The 21284-nt window shown below is 39.7% G+C and overlaps 1 protein-coding gene across 1 annotated transcript in view; it reads right to left on the reverse strand.

Annotated features, from left to right (window-relative positions):
* Positions 1–3830: 3830 nt before the first annotated feature.
* CIB2 (calcium and integrin binding family member 2) overlaps positions 3831–21284 on the reverse strand; it is a 32707-nt gene continuing 15253 nt past the window's right edge. Inside the window, exons 3-6 of the mRNA XM_042824596.1 lie at positions 17919–18030; positions 9094–9241; positions 8809–9004; positions 3831–3965 (exon numbers count right to left, since the gene is read on the reverse strand). Coding sequence (XP_042680530.1) covers positions 3944–3965; positions 8809–9004; positions 9094–9241; positions 17919–18030 — 478 coding nt within the window. The 3' untranslated portion in view covers positions 3831–3943. The remainder of the gene's footprint in view (positions 3966–8808; positions 9005–9093; positions 9242–17918; positions 18031–21284) is intronic.

The raw sequence follows: 21284 nt of genomic DNA on the forward strand, positions 1-21284 counted from the left end.
AAACATGTTTGTGATGTCCTTCACTTCTGCCTCAGGCAGGTCTTTCTAAGGACATCAGCCACCCAACTGCCATTAATACCACCTACATCTGATTCATTTCCAGTCTGTCCCAGCTAACAAGTACAGTATTTCCCACTCTACAAATATACCGGTACCAAAACCCCTATGTTTAGCTTTTTCTACATTATTTCAGAATCACAGAATGGCCAGGGTTGGAAGGGACCTCAAGGATCACGAATCTCCAACCCCCTGCCACATGCAGGACCACCAACCTCCCCATTTAATACCAGCCCAGGCTGCCCAGGGCTCCATCCAACCCGGCCCTGAACACCTCCAGGGATGAACGGGGCATCCACAGCCTCTCTGGGCAGCTGTTCCAGCACCTCACCACTCTCGTAGTCAAGAGCTTCCCCCTGACATCCAACCTAAATCTTCCCTCCTTCAACTTAAAACCATTTCCCCTCGTCCTGCAGTTATCAACCCTTTCAAAGAGTTGATTCCCCTCCTGTTTGAAGGCTCCCTTTAGGTACTGAAAGGCTGCAATGAAGTCACCCGCAGCCTTCTTTTCTCCAGGCTGAACAAGCCCAGCTCCTCAGCATGTCTTCATAGGGTAGCTGCTCCAGTCCCCTGATCATCTCTGTGGCTCTCCTCTGGACCCTCTCCAACAGCTCCGTCTTTCTTGTACTGGGGGCTCAAGACCTGGTTGCAGTACCCCAGATGGGGCCTCACAAGAGCAGAGTAGAGGGGGACAATCACCTCCCTGCCCCTGCTGGCCACCCCTCTTCTGACAGAGCCCAGGATACCAGTTGCTTTCTGAGTCGCAAGGTCACACTGCTGGCTCATGTTAAGTTTTTCATCCATCAAGACCCCCAGGTCCTTCTCTGCGGGGCTGCTCTCAAAGGAAAATGATCTTTTTTCATATTTTTTTTTCCATTTCTGCTAAGTGCATACCTGCTCAATATTTAAAGGCCGTTTCAATATTCAGACATGCTGTACCCACCGTCAGTCCGGAGAATACGGGACGGACGGATGTGAAACCGGGCTGCGCTGCGAGGGCGCCGCCTGGCGGTGGTGCGGCACAAGTGCAGCCGCAGTGCGAGCAAACGCACACGGCCAGGGCGGACGCGGCAGGGAGATCCGACGCGGCTGTTACCATTGCCAAAGGCCGGCACGCGGTAACCGCCACCATGTAAGGTTACATTGAAGGGTATGAGAGAGGGCAAGGAACTGCAGCAGAAGAGCTATTGCTTCCCTCAACGCAGATCCACTTACAGACGTGCGATCAGTTCCCCTGAAGTCAATCAAGTTGTTGGAAGTAAGTGTGGAAGTAACAGAGATCAGACTGCGACCTGCAGGCTGTCATTGTGAATCCCATCTGACAGCATTCCTTTAAAACAAAGTTACATGAAAGCCTGTTACTAAGTGACTTGCTTTTAGATGTTGATTTACTCACTTTCACCAGATCCCTTTTGCCCATAAAACGCTTTGTGTGTGCATCAGCTAGAGATAACACTCACACTACCTGGTTTCACAGGGGCTTTGGATAATTGCTCTTTGTCCATTTTTGAAAGCACAAATGGAAATACCCAGTCACTTCTAAGAGCTTTTTTGCCACGTGAAATGTGTTCTTTCACTATTATAGTCCAACTCAAACTTCACAAACTAGAGATAAAGGACATTTAGGACTTCGTACCTTCCAGGTTCTGCAGCATTCCTCCTTACCCGTGGATAGGTGTGCTCCATCACAGTATTCACGTTTGTTTTGCTCATGGTGCCTCTGTTCACATGGATGGATGCTCAAGTTAAGCATCTGACTGCAAGACCAAGCATTTCTTCAGCTGTTATTACGTGACACTGAAGTCAGGGAGGACCTAAGAAATACACAGAGTACATTCCAAAGCAACAGAGGTGTTCCTTAAGTGGAGACAGGGAATTAATTAACTGTGGAATGACACACAGCGTCAGGAAAGGAAGAAAGAACTTTGGCTACTGTAAATTTTAAAATATAGAAAAAGAACACCGATGCCAAAGGAAACCAACCTTTGAAATCAATAAAGATCCTTTTAATAACCCAACCCCAAATCTTGCAACCTGTCATATTATAATATAGATTAGTAGGGACAGAAAAACAACATCTTGCAAAGATTTAAACTTGTCTTGAAAGAAGTAGGAAGTTATCAGGCTGATGTTTTGATGAACAGGCAATTTTAACGTAATTTCTCAAAGCCCGTATCTTGCCAACTGCTTGAATCAACTAATTGCCTAATTTAATCTACTTGAAACAAAGAAGATTGAGGCTTGAATCCCTTCTTACTCAATCAGAACTGAGTATCAGGACTGATTTACGTTACCTTTTAACTTGCATACGTAAATCAAAGGAACTTCAGGCTCCACGACCTTTATCTAAGCAGTTACCAGGAGGAGGAAGTAGTAAAATACTATAAACAGCACTGACTAAAAGCATGATCACTCTAGGAAATGCCCAAAATAAATATTATTACAGATATAGAAGCTTCATCTTCATTATGTTTAGGTTAAATTGGTCTTTTATATCTCAAATACTCAAAATTTCCACTGAGGCTTTTAACATCTAACCCCACTGCTCCCTAAATGTTTCTTGATGCATACTGTGCATCCGTACTTGCAAATCAGGCTTCAAGCTTACCACCCATTACAGGTTCCAAGGTGGAGAGCACTGCCTTGCCTACAGAAATGGCAAAATGATGGATTTCTATACTTCATCAATTATTTCAGTGAGCATAACATATTTCAGCCTTGAAAGACCAAAGTTTACAGTTATTGGAATGAAGACTAGAACGGAAGTGAATGTGCTTAGCCCACAAATTCTCAGAGCACAACAAAATGCGTCAAAAGTTTTAATAGTTATGACTTTGATACAGAAGCCATGTAAGTGACAGAGCCCTTCTATTGACTGTTAGAACAGTAATACATGTGTGATTGTCTTCAGGCCCCAGTACCTAAACAGTACTGGAATTTAAAAAAAAAGAACAAATATAGCTGATTTCCAGCTGGAGAGGAAAGAGAAATACTGAGCTGCTTTCATGCACTTTATGGGAAAGATTGCATAGCTGGTTTAGATAGAAAATGTCTTTTTATGTCCTCAGTAATAGTGCTGTGCTTCTTTAATTTCTTCATGGATTATAGATGATCGTATTCTTCTATTCAACGTTATCAGACCACAGAATGAGTACAATGCAAGACTCCCTCTGAGAACAAGGACACAGTCTCAAAGTTTCTCTTGGGAAGAAACGAATCACATATGCAGTAATCATATCCAAAATGCAAACATTTCAAGTTTCATAAGGACGTGACAATCCATAAAATATTAGTTGAAGGTAAGCACCAAACCCAGCAACTGCCATTTCAGTGACTGAAGGGCAAACCCGGGATGTGGTTGTCTTCAACACTGGGAATTGGATCTTGACTGCTGTCCTTTCACATAAGATAATTTCCATGCAAGATCCCCAGCTGTACAACACAGTGATAGAGGCATCTCATTATTTAAGGCCCATGCTTTTTTTTCTTGGAGAAGTCACCCAAGCTAATCGCGTTTTTCTTTCTTTTTTTTTTTTTTTTTGCTTGTAAGAGCAGTATTAAATATCTGTAAATACAAAAAAATTGTGGAAATACCTTTAGTAACATTGTGATTCTGTCTGTTAAAAAAAAAGAAAAAAGAAAAAGAGTAACCACAACCCAGCAATCAGCCATCTTTGCCAGAACGCCAGCAGTGAAGATAAAAACGTGACTGTTCCAAATATCCTGCGGATGAAATGAAGCTTCTCTCTCTATGCAGACCAGAATCATTTCAGTATTTTTTGAGTTCTAAGAAGCCACAAGGAGAGGACAGAAGCCCCCAAAGCGCCTGAGATTCAGATAGGCTGGACTGAAATCATTCTGACAACACTGGCTCACACACAGTTCTTCAGATTCTTATGTGGAAAGTACTGCAAAGGAAGCAAAAATATTGAGAGATATATAAATATTTATCACTAAGTGCAACATTCTCCTTAGAACACATACAGAAAGGTGTTCTGTAAAGATTCGGGATCTCTGCCCTCTTGTTCTCTCTCCTAGTAAGGATATTTGAGAAAGCAAAAAAACCTGAAGTGCATTTCCATTGACACTGAAGTATTTCAAGATAAAATGCATTCCTAAACTGACTAAATTTTACTCCCAAAAGCACCATCATCCTTTTTACAGGATATCTAACAATTAGGAAGATCAAGCATAAAAAATGAATTGGTATTAGAATTATGATAAGATGAGGAGTGACAGCATTTAAAGGATTTCTCATTTTGAAAGCAGATCTAATAGTTTCCAGCCCTTGCTTTATCCAAAGTCTTACCATCATTTGGACAGGGAGATATTTTTTAATTTTCAGTCCTAAGTTGTTGATAAAGATATTAATGGGCTGATAATAAAACTACACCGTTCCTTTTGAAATGCAGCTCTACCATTTGATCTGCAAAAATATTTTTGTGGACAGTTCTTTACTTAATGTAAGAAATTACCTATGGAAGCTACTCCAAAAGCAAGGAATGCTGATATTCATACAGAGGTTGAGCTCTTGACAATGACCCAAAAGTCAATCCGCAGGCCTGCCATCTCAGCTACTCGACTTTAACAGTGAAGAGACTTCATATTTGTCCCCCAAATTACTACCATTTTGTTGTGATGGGAACATTCTCACTTTTCTTCTGACATACAATAGTACAATATTTACTTGAGGAAACTTCCAGAAAACTGCTACTGATCAAGCCTCTGGTGCAACCTATCACAGCATTAACAAAGGCCACTTAGTATCTAACACAGGAAATCAGAATCTGACAGGGCAAAGTGTTGACTTCACATTCAGTAAGCAGAAGGTTGAACCAAGCAGCTGCTAAATCTGCAGTAGTGATGAGGATACAGGATGGTGATACCACTCGAAAAACAAAACTAAGGGAACTTTTTGGTCTTTCAGCATTACCATACCAGCAGTATCATCTCCACAATTTCACCAAACAGCAGTAATTCAGCTCTTCACGACGTCATTTTACAGACTGTGTCTATGTTTTACTGCAGTTGAGCTGCAAGCATTTCTCAAACGTGCTGTCCTTATTTGCAAAGTATTCTGTGAATTAGATTCTGTAATTAAAAGGACTTGAATTCTGGTTGCAGACTGAGATGGCAAACTTAGGTAAGTCAGAATGCTCCCTTGAATCACGTAAAGTTCAATTAGCCTGTCAGAATGAATGCTGTCTAGAATAACCCTCTCTCTGTGTGTAAGAGAGTAACTACGGAAATTCAGAGGTACTGATAATATTTCTTTTATATAAAAGAGTTTATTCTACAACAAGATATACGTACAAGGACATACTGATAACATCCTCAGAGAAGATCAGATTTAGTGCAGGAAAGACGTAGACAAAAATTTGTGGTGCAGATCTCAGATCTGCAAATGTGCTCAGTTTTTAGAATGAGCTAAAGCTAGAAACTAGGGCTGGAAACCTCAGATCTTTCTGTAATAGAATAAAGAATAAAACAAGAACGACTGCTTATTTTCTGATTCATATGCCAACTGCAGAATATAGACTTATCATTTACATTGCACATTGTCTCCTCCAGGACAGTTAAAATCCACAGTTAAACAGGGCATTTCTGTTAACTACTTGCCAGCACAGCAAGCCTTCTCTCAGGCTCTCAGGAAGATTGACACACGTGAAGAGAAACCTCCATCTTCTGAAATTATTTGATTAGAGAGCCAAGCAGAGCACTGGATTAAATTAAGTGTCAATTGACTTATTTATTGGATATACAGCAAAGCAAAATGCTTCCCAATTGCACTTAGGCTGTTGCACAGCATTTGGGTTCCTAAGCAGATCAAACTAGGCAGATAAAGGTGATGCTTCCCTTGCTAAGTCCAAAACTATTTTTGTATTTCTGGGTATCATTCTGAACTTTGAAAATTATGGATTTTACGAATAAGAAAACACTGATAAAAGTGATTTCTTGCTACTGTTTTCTCACTAATAATCTCCTGCCAATTTGTCACTAGCTCTGATTTTAGTCTTTAGGAACTAGATCATCTGCACTTTAGAAAAGGTCTTACAGAATGCACAGAATCTAAGACATAGTTGCTACCCCTTCAGCTTTGGATAGGACACGAATCAGGATATCAGCTGTTACAGGAGTAAAGGCCCACATAGTTCAGAATAGCATATTTACAATGACATCTTTTTGTTTCATATGTTGTCTCACTGCTCAGGTTTGTCAGCTCCCAGGTGTTACTAATGCCATATTCTTCTCAAGCTCCATTTCAGATTGTTATAGTACGTTTCACCCTCAGGCCTTCGAATAAGCTTAAACTTCCATGATGATTTATAAACCAATTTCCTGGGGAAAATGTAACCAGTCTTGTAGAACAGAACACTTCGCTAATGCCAGCTCAGAGTCCAAATGCTTCCATTGCACTACAAGCAGCTTCTAAATGATAACAATTTTGAAACCTACTGAAATCAAATTCTCTGAACTAGCAACTGTCATTCATTTATAACTTACTCAAGCTTCCAGAATAACAGTCAAAAATGCATATATATCTACCTTGGTCAACAATGAGCAGTGTCTTCTTCTAGCTTCTACAAAAAGTCATCAACATCAGCAGCACAAATCAAGCAATAAACAAGAGCATTTTCATTTGCCTGACAACAGCACAAACCTTGCAAAGGTTGTCTGTAAGGGATTAAACCTAAACAGCATCATAGACAAAGGAAGCAGTGACATGAGGAAAAAAAATCAGTCAACCTACAATGGGTGAACTTGAGCTCATATCAAGTACAAGCCTGGATCATGGTGTCAAAATTAATGCCTGCTGCATGTATTAAGTACATATAAGTGTACTGCAGCTTAGAAAAAATAAATTGGTATATTGAGCTCTGTGAAATAAGTGCTCCAAAAATGGAGTATGCAAAGGAAAACCTTCGAAGATTCCTATCAATAAGGCAAAGAAGATATTCTTCCTCAGTAATGGGATTTTACATTTGAATAGAACATATTATAAAAGTTTCCCATGTTTGCCAAAAGTCAGGCAAGCACGGGACTCATTTAGCAAAATAAAGAAGATGTAAGATGATGTAAAGTTGTATGACAAATGGTTTTGCAGAGAACACATGTTGAAGCAGTGGCAAAGCCACAAGTTTCTACCTTGCATCCTAAGCTTCATACTCTTACAATGTGAAGAAGTGGCTCTTTGTATGGAAAAAAGGTAAAGAATAGACAATAAAGAATTTCTTTGCTGCCAACAGAAACAATCTGAGATCTGCAGGATTACTTAACATTTTCTGCAGAATCACATAGTAGGCACCAATGTGGTATTCTAGGATACAGTATTCAGAAATGCTGATTGCCTACAGCTTCAAAACAAAGTCTCTGAGTACTATAGTTATCCAACATCTCCCATAGCTCATTAGCAACCAGTTCTTAAAAGCGACCATTGCTTTAATGCAAAGTGTCTAATTTTCAGAGCTGATGAGCAACTGAAAGTATTAATCAATAAGTACTCCCATTTCCTTGAAATTAAAGTTTGGAATGTATTCAGCTGGGCACAAAAAAAGGAGATATGCAAAAACAGATGAAATCACAGCTGTCTCTGGACATGGATAGGTTGGCAGTTCTCCCATTCATCTGGTAAAGACTTTCAAAAGGGACAGTTTCACCAAGATGAAAAAAGGTTTTCATATCTTTTCACATCATAGCTTGCAAACTGCTTCTACAACACAGCAGTAAAATCAGTCATGGCACAGGAAACCTCTGAAACTACAGCTTCTGCTGACTCTTCACATCTGCCTTCTATTCTTCACATTTGATCTGTGCTATCTACCAGCTCTACAGGTGCAGCACAGCCTTTTCATTGAATAAATGAAATTCTACCTGATCCCAGCAGCTTCTATACAGAAGACCAATCTGCAGAAAATGTTTGGGGTTTTTGCTATAAATACGTGCTAACAAAATATTACATATACTCAGTCCAATCTCACCATAATGATGATATATATCTTGTTCCAACAGAGTGCCTGTTGGTAAGTTTGATTAGTCAAGGAGTGCCTGATATATTTCTAATGTATAGAAGACATTCATATTGACTTTCCAGAATATCATCCTCAGATGCTGATGTTTCCTGGGATCCACAGGGACCTCATGCTTTACAGCAGAATCATTGCCTTACAATGTTTTTCCTTAGAAATGTAATTTATTGTAGAAAAAAAACTCTCCTGTATTTTTCAGGACACGTCAAAGTTCTTAATCACCATTAGCATTAAGATTATCAATCCAAATTTTAATCTACTTCAACTCAATGCTAACATTCAGTCTTATTTCCTATGGAAATAAGTCCATTTGACTGTGAGCTTTGGCAATCCTCTCCAGAAGCAGCCATGACATCTGTAATTTTGTTTAAAAATCAATACATAAAAATCCTGGCACACTGGATGGGTTCCTATGCAACAGGGACCCCTGTTTGAAAACTGTATGTGTTTGAGCTTCCAGAAGATGAAAATATATTCCTGAAAAAGTCACACAGATACAGACATAAAAAAAGGAGGAGATAACTGAGTCATTGAGCTCTTAGTCTTAGGACAGAACTGGAATAGGCTCTGGAGAATTAAATTGAGTTAGGGTAAGAAGACATCCTCCAGGCTCCTCAGCAAAACTCAGTTCTCTTATGCCTGATATTTCTTACACTACGCTACACAGCCAACAGCCAGAAAGAATACCTGAAAATAGGCAAAGTGACAATCCTTGTCTCCATACCTGAGAAAGTCCGGTGCTTTGGAAATCATGTTTTCAAAATCTGCAAATCCTAATTTGCCATCACCATCCATGTCAGCTTCTTCTATCACTTTCTCACAAACCAGAGTGATTTCTTCTGCTGTTAGCTCTTCTCGGGTCAGCTTATTGAGGGTTTGTTCCAGGTCTGCTTTACAAATGAAGTTATCTGTGTTAAAATCTGAAGAGTGAAAGAAGCAAAGAAAACATCACTGGCAACTCTCACATTTATTTTCAGCAAAGACATACAAAACTATCTCAGTACATTACCATAGATCTTAAAGGCATAGATAGCTTTGAGCTCTCTGGGAGCCATTTCACTGAGCACAGAGAACATGTCCACAAAATCATTGAAGCTGAGGCTCCCCTCTCCATCTTCCGAGAAAGATTCCACAATTCTTTCCTTAAAGGGATTCTCCTGTAAATACAAACCTTGTATTACTTAAAACAAATAAAAAAACCAGTAACACCTATTTGGAATATCAGGAAATGTGCATACTCCTTGCCAAACAAATAGTAGTTAGTTGTTTGAAGATCTCTTCTTGCAGATAACTTTTTTCCTCCAAAATGCATCCAAAAGCTTACATTTGCATGTTAGGGCACAAAGTGTCAGTAAAGCATGCTGCTGCACAGTACTGCTTCTTGCCTAGATTTTCTCAGCTCCATTGTTACTCATTTTCTCTATACTGGTGTTGACCTCAATTCTCTTGAGAGTAGACCTGCTTTATAAATGTTAGAAATAAAGGTACTAGGAGTGTGAACACCATTTGCATAAAATTGCTTCCTGACAAGCTGTCATACTAATAAAGTCAAGCGAATTACTGGTCCTGCATTATGAAGCTAGTAGATACAGACTGGATGATAGCCAAAGAAACTAAGGAGAAAGTCAATAAAACAAATGGAGACTTTATACCTCTGCCAGCACCCGACCCAAGGCTGGAGGAATGATTACTGTTGATGAAAGCATTGTAAGAAGTAAGCATAGCTACCCATCTGCTTAATGCAGAACCACCAATGAACCATCAAACAAACAAGCCTGTTTATTAAGGATGTAGAATCACATCCCTAGTAGCATCCTGTAGAAAGGTCTTTCATTTTCACTGCTATAAAAAATATCCCACCTCTGGTTGAAATGAATCTGAATTCTAGAATTTTAAACTAAATTTCATCTCTTCAGAGATGATTCTAAGATCCTATTCCAGCACCTTACCAATGCAGTTGGTAACAATGCCACTCTCAAAAGCCAGTATCCTGAAACCATAAACACAAGAGCCAGCAAGCACAGAGAAGTTGCTTTACTGCTCTGAAGTATAAAAAAAAAAAAAAAAAAAAAAAAAAAAAGGTTTTACAGCAACAAAACAACATCTTTCCATAGTAACAAAACAACGTATTTCCCACAGCTGTATAAAAACTAAGATGAATTTGCAGTTATTTCTATAAAATAGCTACAAATCAATTCAACTGAGTGGGAATAGAACCCATGAACGTGATCTGAACTGCAAGGGGCATCTGGCCAAGGCTGTGCTACAGATCCTGTCTGAAGTCAAAGATGCCAATCAAAACACTGATCATTGTGTTTCCAAATTTCCTTTGTGATTTCAATTGGACACTGTTATCTTTAGCTCTTCTTTTAAGCTGCTGCACATCATTAAAAGTTGTTGAATTTAACTTCAGAGACAGCTGTGTGTTAGTAGTACATAGCCCAGTTCTTGTAAGGTATTTTGATGTTTTACATTTACATAATCAATAGCACAAGCCTATTGTGTTTGAGGACACAGCGTGGTAGAACCCAAATGTCTAGATTCTGTGATACACATTCTAATGAAGAATTCTAGCTAAGTTCCAGGAAAATCACCATTCCTTGAGAACACTGTAAATCTGCCTGTTCATACTGAGAGGTCATATCACAGACTTCTTAGCTGCAGTAACGGCCATGGAAGTTTTCCCCTGTGTCCTTCTTCATGTGTCAGTTACACGTTACATGCAACACGCCATTTTCCGCCCATTTTAATTTTAAGGATTCTCGTTAAAAGATCAGCGTAAGAAACGATAGTGAGCTGTGGCTGTGCACATAAATAACATTTCAAAGAACATCTAGTTCCTGGAAAGCAGCATTCCTTTCTTCTTCAGGTGATTGCTCATGTGTGGACTCACTACTGGATGACTCCTTGCAGCCTGTTCCAAGATGCAATTACAGAGAAGTGGAGAGGCATTGGGGTATAAGGCCTGGTTTGAAAAAGCCTGTCTTGCATCTAAGTACATTTGGCAAGTCAAACCACCCTGGAAATTTAAGAGCCTTACCGGCTGCAACTTTGAGATTCTTGCATAAGAAAGCTAAAAGGATTATTCACATCCTCAGAGCATACCTGATCCATTAGGAGATTGCAACTTAATGGCAGTGTAGGTCTCAACATACATTAACTACCTAATGAGATGCCCCTGAGCCTCCAGTTTGCACTCCAGGACTCCCTTCCATGGTAGCAATGGGAGTCTGCCAAAAGGCAAACAGCCATCCAACAGCACAATTGTGTCTGTCAATCTTTTGTGGGTAGGTGAGTTCTCAGAAATCAAATTCAGAATTGTAATTTCTCAGAACAATCATGAAGACCAGAGATTTCAGCACTCCTAAATGTCAAGATAACTCCAACCTTGCTGGCTGAGATAATGGCGAAGATTAAAGTTGTTTTAAAAGATAGCTAAAGTAGAAACCACAGAGTCATGGTCCCAAATGACAGACCATTAAGTCAGTCAATAATACATTCAAATTCTGCTGCATGGCTTACAGAGTGAACAACTTCACAATAAGAAACATTCCTACAGTCTTCAAAGGGTAAAGATTAACAACCTCACTGTGCTCTGAGCTTCATACATGAGGCTGAACTCACTGCTCAGATGAGAAAAATAGGCCAGTGAAAAATAAAATGCATCAGTGGGTACTGAAAAGAGTATCTGACTTGAGAGCTTGGAAATACCCCTGTCCTTGAATCTGTGAACACGGATATGGAGAGTTGCTCCAGAAAAAATGGTTGATTTTGTTGTTTCAATTGTTTTTCAGTGGTCAGCTTATCACCAAGACAAAGCAGGATTCAATTCGTCCCACTCTCTTCCTCGAAGCACATACATAAGAATGTATCTGTTAAACGTGTAAATATTAGAGAATGCTCAGTACAACAACAACAAAAAGTTAGAAATGCTATTGCTCTGATTTCTATAATGCTACATCACTCCCTGCAGAACTGACCCCATCAGAACTAGGCGTCATGGCAACAGCTATAAACTGACAGCTTAGAGGCAGCCCTGAATAACAAACAAGGACCACACAGATGCAAATATCCCTATCAGCAGTGAATATCAGACCCAGGACTTCCTCGTTCCAAGTGCCAGCCATGATCTCACTAAGTACACTGTGGTTGCATAAGATGAATTAACTACTTGACATGTTAGAGGCCTTGAAAATACCAGCAATGAATTAAAAGGACCTGGGTATATTTCTTAAGTAACTCTTTGCCAAATGCATCTCTAAAATCTAAATGAAAAATAAAATCTTTCCTCACATTGATTCCTTTCCTTTAACTTTCTCATATTGTGTGTCTTCAGGCAGTATATCTGTAGTTTACACAATGGAAAGTATTAGTTTACCTTCACAGATACTTTTCACATCCTTTCTGTAATTTCATTACCTCTGCTCCAAAGAGCACAGATTAAGGTTCCATCATATTTAAAGGAAAAGACATGGGGGGAGGGAGCAATGGGGAAAATGATACTGTTCCTTCATAGATCGTTTTCCTTCAAGTACTAATTGTTTGAGAAAGAACCCTTTTACAACAGAAAACCTACATTTGTCTTGTTAAGAAGCTTTTTCCATCCTCTTACAATAAAAATGAGGCAGAAACGATGAAGAACTATTACAGCTAAAACTCAGCTGTTTTGCAGACTGCTGATGTTGAAGCCACTTGAGATAATTCTTGTAAAAGCTATCTATCTTCTTAACCGTTGCCTTTTCTAGTTAGACAGCTGTATTTCTACATATTCTTAACGCACCATCACATCTATTCTGGCGTAAGGACTTAGAACACAATATGATAAATCATGGTGAATAGTTTTCTAACAAAAAAAAAGCCAGGCTGGATGTGGCTCTGGCAGCCTGGTCTGGTGGTTGGTGACCATGCACATAGCACAGGGTTGGAACTGGATGGTCACTGTGGTCCTTTTCAACCCAGGCCATTCCATGACTATGAATACTATCGCTGTCCTCGTGCCAGGGGTTGTAGTCAAATCTTACCATGTCATCTGTTACTCACACCTTGCTCTCACTTCCACCAGAGGTGTGAAAAAAACATACCATGTACATGACACTGTGTGTCCTCTTGCCTCACCCATTTCTCAATCATCTTGCAGCTTGACCAATTAATTTCAAGCACAGTATCCTTTTAGTACAAACTATGTTTTAGAAGTAAGATGTTGCAAATAAATCTGAAACAATTCTCCTTAGGTTAAGATAACTAAGCCAGAGAGGCTGAGCAGTCACTACAAAATGCTTCTCAGTTTTACATCCGCATAAACTGGCCTTCATTTGGGATTTTCATGCAAGTGACACTAGCAGAGATGCCCACGCACACAAAGCAGTCTGTAAAGCACTGCTTAAAATCACAGGAAATGGTTTTATTTTATTTTGAAGCATCATGCATGCATTCATGCTCAAACCCATAAAAAATAAGGTGCAAACTTTGATTCTGAAAGGTGACCAATTCACTGTTCCCTGTGTGTCCTTTCTTCCTCCTGACTGATTCCTGTGCCTGCTGCTCATTCTGTTTCAGTCGTGTGTGGATTTATGAACTACCTCACTCACCACTGCAGTGAATGACAAGGCCTGTGAGGATCAATGAAGTCAGAGCACGAGACAAAAGTGGAAAGCAGCAGACTGTAAAGTGAGCGTAGCAAAAATCGTTCCCCTCCAGAAAGCCCTTTTATAACCTACTCTACTCTTGACACAAAGACTGCTGCATCACCAGATACCAGCTTGAAGATTCTGTTAGGGACGTATACACCACAGTGACGGTGGCCACACGTGCACTTCTACAGATCATACGTGACCTCTATGATCAGCCTACATTCCTACATCCAGCTATGAAAAAATGACAGAGATAAGGCAAGCGAAATCAGCTTTGTTTTGAAACAATCTTCCCTTGTTACATGGCTTCACACTGAGCAGCTTGTACTGTTGCCACATATTTGCAGTATTAATTACTGTAATCTCAGCTATGCTTATATACTCATTAATTTAGTAGATATATTTGCCCGTGTAACCACAATGGTCAAAATTAGAGAACAGAAACTACAACAAAACAGTTGGAGTAAACTAGATCTGCTAACTTCAGTGTAATGGTAGACCTAATCAACTTAAAGTATCTGCCCCTTCTTTACTTATTTATTGCTTGCCCTGACTTTCAACTTAAGAACCATGAATTAGTGAAAAATTCATTACCAATTTAAGTAAGTTCTTCTTTGAAACATAGGTATCATATTTAAATTCACCCTGGCTCAAAACATTAATGCGTGAAGTAAAGATGCTTCTTTATACTAGCAGAATCTAATTTAGAAAAGTGCATTATTGATTCTATCCATTTGTCAGAATCTGCAGTGGTATTGAGCTGAACATTGCCAGTAACTAGAAGTGTAATGTGCATATGAAAAAAGCCAGGTGCATTCAAATTATCACTAATTTTATTAAAATTCAATAGACATTTAGTTTGTTTGTTTCTATTTTGGGATTCAAACATCATTTTAGTCTTTGTCTTGATGAGAACTTACTCAAGAACCAACACTAACAATTTGTTTAGCAGTCTGGAAAATTTGGAAAGGTTAAGGACCTTTTTTTTTTTCCTTATTAACTACAGTAAATAACCACATTGCTTGGAAAATGAACTCTGCATGAAAGACTTCTTTCTCCTCATCTGTATAGGAAGTACTAAAATCCATAGTGACCACAGCTGGTGCAGGTTTATGGCTGATAACCTTGCTGGCATTTTAAAATCCTGTACCGATAATATTTTGAAAGACATGGTGGGACAGGGGAGGGAAGATCTATTATCTTCATCTGACTGTTATTTTACTGGAAACAAGCTCGCTATGAACTCTTACAAACTCTGTTCCTGAAATGAGTGGTTAATCAGCAATATTTCTGAAGTCTTCCACATCTCTTGAGATCTGTGAGAGAATTATTAAATTTGACAGCAAATTTTGTCCTGTTGCTGGCATAAAATCAAGTTCAATTTCCCTCATGATGTATTCTAAAGCTGGATCAGAAAGCTTCACAGACTTGAAGGGGTGCAAGAAGATCAATTTTGATCCACTTTAAATACACTTCTTTAATCTGTTCCCTTTACCACCTATGTTTGCTATGGCAGCAAGATACGCTCTTGTATCTGAAAATTGAATTATGGTTCAAAATGAAACTTACATTTTCTACCTCAGTTTAAACATTCTGCTGTCCTGCAAAAATAGCAGTTAATGTTTTCATGGAATCAATGGTTTCCTAAGTGTCTGATCCTGCATCATTAAAGCAAAAAAAACCACGTGTGTGATCATCACTATCCACTGTCTTTTCTGAACTGAAGGCTGAAATCAACCTGTCTGGATTTCTCACAAAGCAAATACTGGCCATCTGGCAGTTAAGGGCTTCATAAGAGCTACATAACCGAGGCAGAGCAGTTCATATTGCATTACCAATGTCCTAGAGATTCAGGCTCAGTAATGAAATAAAACTTCAGAAACAGTGATCTTCCACACCAGAAGCACCAGTACAAACACCTAAGACACTAAAGCAGTGAATAAGACGTGACCTGCTAAAGAGAGATAAAACTACTTGCAACAGTGGATGAGTGAATCAAAACCCCTTAAGGAAGATGGATTTTAATTACAAAGATATAAATGCAATATTCAACTATAAGCAAAAATAGCTGGCTAGCTGGCTTAATACAATCAAGGTACTCCCACAGTGCTGTGAAGCACAGGCTATTTTATCCTGCCAGGATAAATTGGAAAAATCCAATTACTTTACATTCACACAGGTAAGACCATTAGTTATTTGTGATACTGTATACTAATTTACACTTTCATATATGTCTGCCCATTCAACATGTCAGCATTTCAGTAAATAATCCTATTTCAACAAAAATTATCTTCATTTTGTCCTAGCTGGTAAGCATCATCTAATTGGCTCTTGCTTATTGCTACGAGTGAGTCCTTTTAATTAAATAATCTCAGACAAATCTCATAGGGACCTTAAAAATAAATTCATCTGGTCTATGGATTGCCTCTAAGGGGAAGAAAAAAAAAGTAGAACACAGCAACTATCATAATTATCAGTTCATCCAGATCACCAGCCTAATTCTAACTGGGAACCATAGCAGATAAGGGAAAGCATTTTCAGAAAGGCGAGTACAACGGATATCTGGGAGACTTCCAGAGTTAGAGATCACATACAAATCATAAAACTTATCAGCAACTGTGGAATTCTGCTCTATAAAAGCACTCAAATCATTTTTTATGACATTCATGCTGTCTCCAGAATGTCTCGTGGTAATGAGTTCCTCGATATTTTCACGTGCTGTGTCAGCCATCTACCTGACAGCTTCATGAAATACCTCCTTGTCCTTTTGAAAAGCAGTACATAATTGCTCTCTTTTTGTTCACCTGCTATTATTATTCAGCTGAATCCTATGAGGAAAAAGAAGGCTTAGAGAAAGCCTTGTAATTCCCAACTTTTAGTTCCATTACCTATTTAACAATATGCATCATCATAGAGCCTGTGGGCCCAATTAAGTCTGCTTGTGCTAGAACTTCCCTCAGGCTCCTGATGTAGATGTCTAATTACGTTTTAAACAATCTAATTCTGGATAATCAGCTTAGAAACTGGTGTTGCAATCTCCACTTGGGATTCAGTTTGAGGTAGGTAAAATACAGGGCACCTTTGCAAAGTACTGCAGACTTTTCCAGATTTGCCTAATTTCTTTATTTGTATAAGAAAAAAAAGCAAGCAAAAATTTGTGTTACATAAAATTTTTGAAATATTTATATGATATCTGAACAGTTAATGTTCAATAAGATATTTTACGCATTGATGAACTGAAAAGAACATTTCAGCAAGATCTTTATACCATCTATTTTCAAAGTCCATAATTACTTTTCCGGATGCACTTTCTTCTTCATTAACTACACAGGCACATAACTTAGGGTCTTTAATAGATATTTCAACACATTTGCACACACAACGTTGGAAACGAATGGTTTATGGAATGCTGTAGCTGCTATTAGCATCTCATTAATAAACAAACCTAGAATTACGCTACTAACTATCCCGTTTCTACTTCACACAGAGCAACATAATGGACAGAGCATAATTTTTGTTTAAACTCCAGCACCTACATGATTTATTAAATGTCATTCATTTCATTAAGATGAGCTAGGAAGGTCAGCTCTGTAAGCTGCAGAGGACAGAATTACACTGATACCCCTGGCAGTCAAGGACACTGAGTGTGTCAAGGACACAGACGATGCAAACAGCTGGTAAGAAACCAACCCAGAGCTGGACTGTTCAGCCTTAGGAGCTACATAGCTTTGGGAGTTCAACAGCTGCACAGCTCTCAACCAGTTGATGAAAGAAACATTTTATAAATTCTAGGAAAAGCCTGTATCACATCATAGGTTCCATTTCTGTAAGTATTTAAACAACAAAGAAGTACATACTCATTATATTCTTAAACTAAGCAATGCCAGTAAGGGAATCATTAGCAAAACAAGCCAGTCAAACCCACCGGCTTCTAAAGGACACTATATACAAAGTGGAAAGAGTATAAAACATAGTTTCATTTCCTCCTCATTTCCTTTACATTCTGTTCCAACTATCTATGCAAGAGAAACATCCACCTAAATATTTTCCCATTTCTGTGCCTGGCTATGCCCTAGAACAGTAACAGCAAAGGAAAGACCTTGGTTGCCACACTGTTTCAAGGCACCAAATTTAATCGCAAAACCTCTGACAGTCAATTTACAGAGCTAACAAGCTGCAGTTTGTAAGCAATTAGAAGCCTTACCTTTAGCTCAGGCATGTTTATTATAAGCTGCATAGGTAGTTTAACATCAGGATCCTTTGTATAGTCCATGGGCACAACGTTTGGTGCCATTTCATGGTACCGGCCATGCAACCTGTAAGCAAGTAGAAAAAAAAGCCAACTTAAATAAACAATTCAATTCACATGGTACAGAACCATGGAATCATAGAGTAATGTGAGATGGAAGGGATCCACAAGGATCACTGACTCCCGGCTTCACACAGAACCACCCAAAATCCAACCATCTTTCTGAGAGCATCATCTGAACACTCCCTGAACCCCATCAGGCTTGATGCAGTGACTACTTCCCTAAGGAGCATGCTCCAATGTCCACACACTCTCTTCATGAAGAACCATTTCCTAACATTCAGTCTCAGCAATCAGACACAAATCCAGCTAATTGTTTCTTTTTAAGCGTACAATGCTAAAATGCATTGTACCTGCCAAAAACCTGCCAAATTTCCATCTTTTTGAAAAGCTTTGATGCAGTATCCAGCATAACTCAATGTGGGTAACTGATAGAAAAACAACAGGAATCCCACAGCCTCCTTTGGAGTTCTGAGAAAAGACATACATCACGTAGTGAAATGTAGTGTTAGTTTAGCTTTCATGCAATCCATTGGTGATATTGCTCTCACACTTGGACAGAGCAAGTAGCATGACCAATATGGGAACCAGCCCCAAGAGCCATCTCCCAGGAGCTGCACTGATAAGCACTGTGTGCACTATCGTTCTGACACTGATACTGATCCCTCAGTAACATCAATTTCTAACTGGAAATGGTTTGCCATTAAACCCCTGTGCCAACAGCTCTAACATTTCTTCTGTTCTTAGAGAAGCAGACAGCACTTCAGATGACAATCTGAATTCATAAGTAATAGTGACCTGGCAGGGAAAGGCTTTGTGTTCTTTCACTCAGCGTGTCCCTGAACAGGAAGCATATCTGATAAAAACAAAGTGGCTTTGGCTCTCTGCCCTAGTCACAGAAACAGTTACATCTTATCAGAGGAGGTAAGGTTTTACAGTGCTATTTAAATACAAACAGGTTGGAAAGGCTGCCATTTACCATAAACAAACCATTGTGTATATTCATAAGCCCAGAGTCTGCAACCAGCCTCCCTGCCCTTCGATGACTACAAATTCTGCACTACCTGCTTCTAGGAATTCTTGTGGATGCCTGCACCACTACTTTCCCATTTCTGGATGTGCTCCCTTTGTTGTCAAGACAGGTAACTCTGCACTGAGAATGCAGAGGAAAACCTGGTAGCATTTACTAGTGTTTTCCTTTCCACAGATGAGAATAAGAAGAGATTGCTAACATTGTAAAATGTTTTAACAGGCAGATGATGCCCTGTTCCTTCAGATATTGGTGTATGTTTAAACTTAATGTACTAAACTCTGGAGTTAAAGCCATGATTCCCTAACAAACTGCTAACAAATGAATTCAGCCCAAACCCAAACTACTGATCTGCTCTTGCAGGCATTTCAGGTCTTCCCACTGACCCACCTCTCTAGCATAAGCACTAACTCTTAGGAAACTAAGTTTCAAGGAATTGATGAGAACAGAGAAGTTTCACAGCTCCATGAGGGAGCTCACACAGTTGCAACACTAATGCTGCCTGTGCATTTATATCAAATTAATTTGCTACTGATCTTGGAGAGAAAGTCTAATTGTCCCCAAGGTCACCACTGGGTGTGTTAAGGTACAGGGAAGCTACTTGTGTAATGAGAACTCTGTGCTGAAAACAACAGACAAAAGCTTGTAATGGCTCACTGATTAGGAGGAAGTAAGCAGAGGCTTTAAAGCGGCCTTCCTAATGTATTTAATGTAACATCTCACCAAGTGTAGAGCTGCCTCCACAGTACTGGCCACTTGATTTATGTTATGAAGAAGAAAGAATTTCATTCAGGAATGTATCTATTCTATTTAATGCTAAAACAACATGAATGTATTCAATGCATACTCAACTTTAATAATACCACCCAAAGACTAACTTCTAGATTGCTTTTGCATATTCACAGAAAATAAATAGCAGTGCAGCTTCACTAGCACAACGAAACAGAGCCAAGAGTGCCAGCAGACTGTCCAAGCAGATCAGAGGAGTTGTGGGTTGACCTGGCCCAGAAATCAACTGGAGAGAATGGAATAAAAGAATTTCCACCAAAATCAAAGCTACTGCCTCTTGTTCAGATAGAAGGGTTACACAGAAGAGTTGTAGAACAACTCCTGGTAATATGCAGGGAACTCAGTGTTTCAGAGACCAGAGCAGCACTGATGAGCCTCTCCATGGCCCTGCACTCAGCCCCTCTGAAAACAGCTGCTGTGAGCAAAACCAACTGCATTTAAGACAGCATTGCACAGACTGCAGGGAAGAATGCATCGTGCTGAAGAAAAGACAGAGATGGGAACTTATTTACAATTGATGCTATAGTGCCCTGGTGATGCAAATTGCCAGGATACACACACTAGCAGGCTGTTGCCTTGAAGCCTATGGACACCACACAGAGCTGATCTCCACATGCAGCAGTGGACGAGCTCTGAAGGAGAACTGACCACAGAAAGCCTCTGCACAAGAGCAGGTCCTGGGCTGCAGCTGCAGGCCATGGAGAGGAGCCCACGATGGAGCACCAGGTCTGGAGGAGCTGCTGCCTGTGGGGATCCATGCTGGACCACACTGTTCCTGAAGATCGGGATCCATGGTACAGAGCCATGTTAGAGAGCAGGGCTTGAAGAGCTGTGGCCTGTGGGCCACACAGAATCTGTTGGGGAAAGGCAGCATCCCGTGGGAAGGACCGATGGAGCAGGGAGGAAAATGAGAGGGAAGGAGCAGCAGAGAAGTGTTATAAACTGGCTGCTGCCCCTGTTCCCCTTCACTGCTCAGTGGGAGGTAGGGGAAGATGGGAGGGGGTGAAGGTGTTTTCAGTTTGCTTTTATTATCTCATGGCCTCTTATTATCTCAGTAGTAGTTGCCAATGAATTACATGAATCTCTTTATGCTCACTCTGTTTTGCCCATGACGATTATTGGTGAGCCATGTCCCTGTCCTTATCTCAACCCTTGAGACCTTTCCCACTGTATTTTCTCCCCTTCTGCCAGCTTTTAGTTAATGTCAGGTGCTCTTTCATCTCTGCAATGCAAAATGAAGCAGTACAAATTCACTCAAGCCAATACTAAATAAATATCCTCCAAAAACACCTGCAGTAAAATAAAAAATTCTGCATGAGAAATGTCTTTGGGCATAGCTTATACCAATAAATTTATTCTAAAAGATGCAGTCATTAGGAAGACTTTGTCTTTCAATACATGTAAGAGTAAAAGCATTCACACAACTATATAAAGCTCAGTGC

Source organism: Centrocercus urophasianus, unplaced genomic scaffold (genome assembly GCF_019232065.1).
Source record: "Centrocercus urophasianus isolate 14NV4802_14NV808 unplaced genomic scaffold, USGS_Curo_1.0 seq_23, whole genome shotgun sequence".
NCBI classification, from domain to species: domain Eukaryota; kingdom Metazoa; phylum Chordata; class Aves; order Galliformes; family Phasianidae; genus Centrocercus; species Centrocercus urophasianus.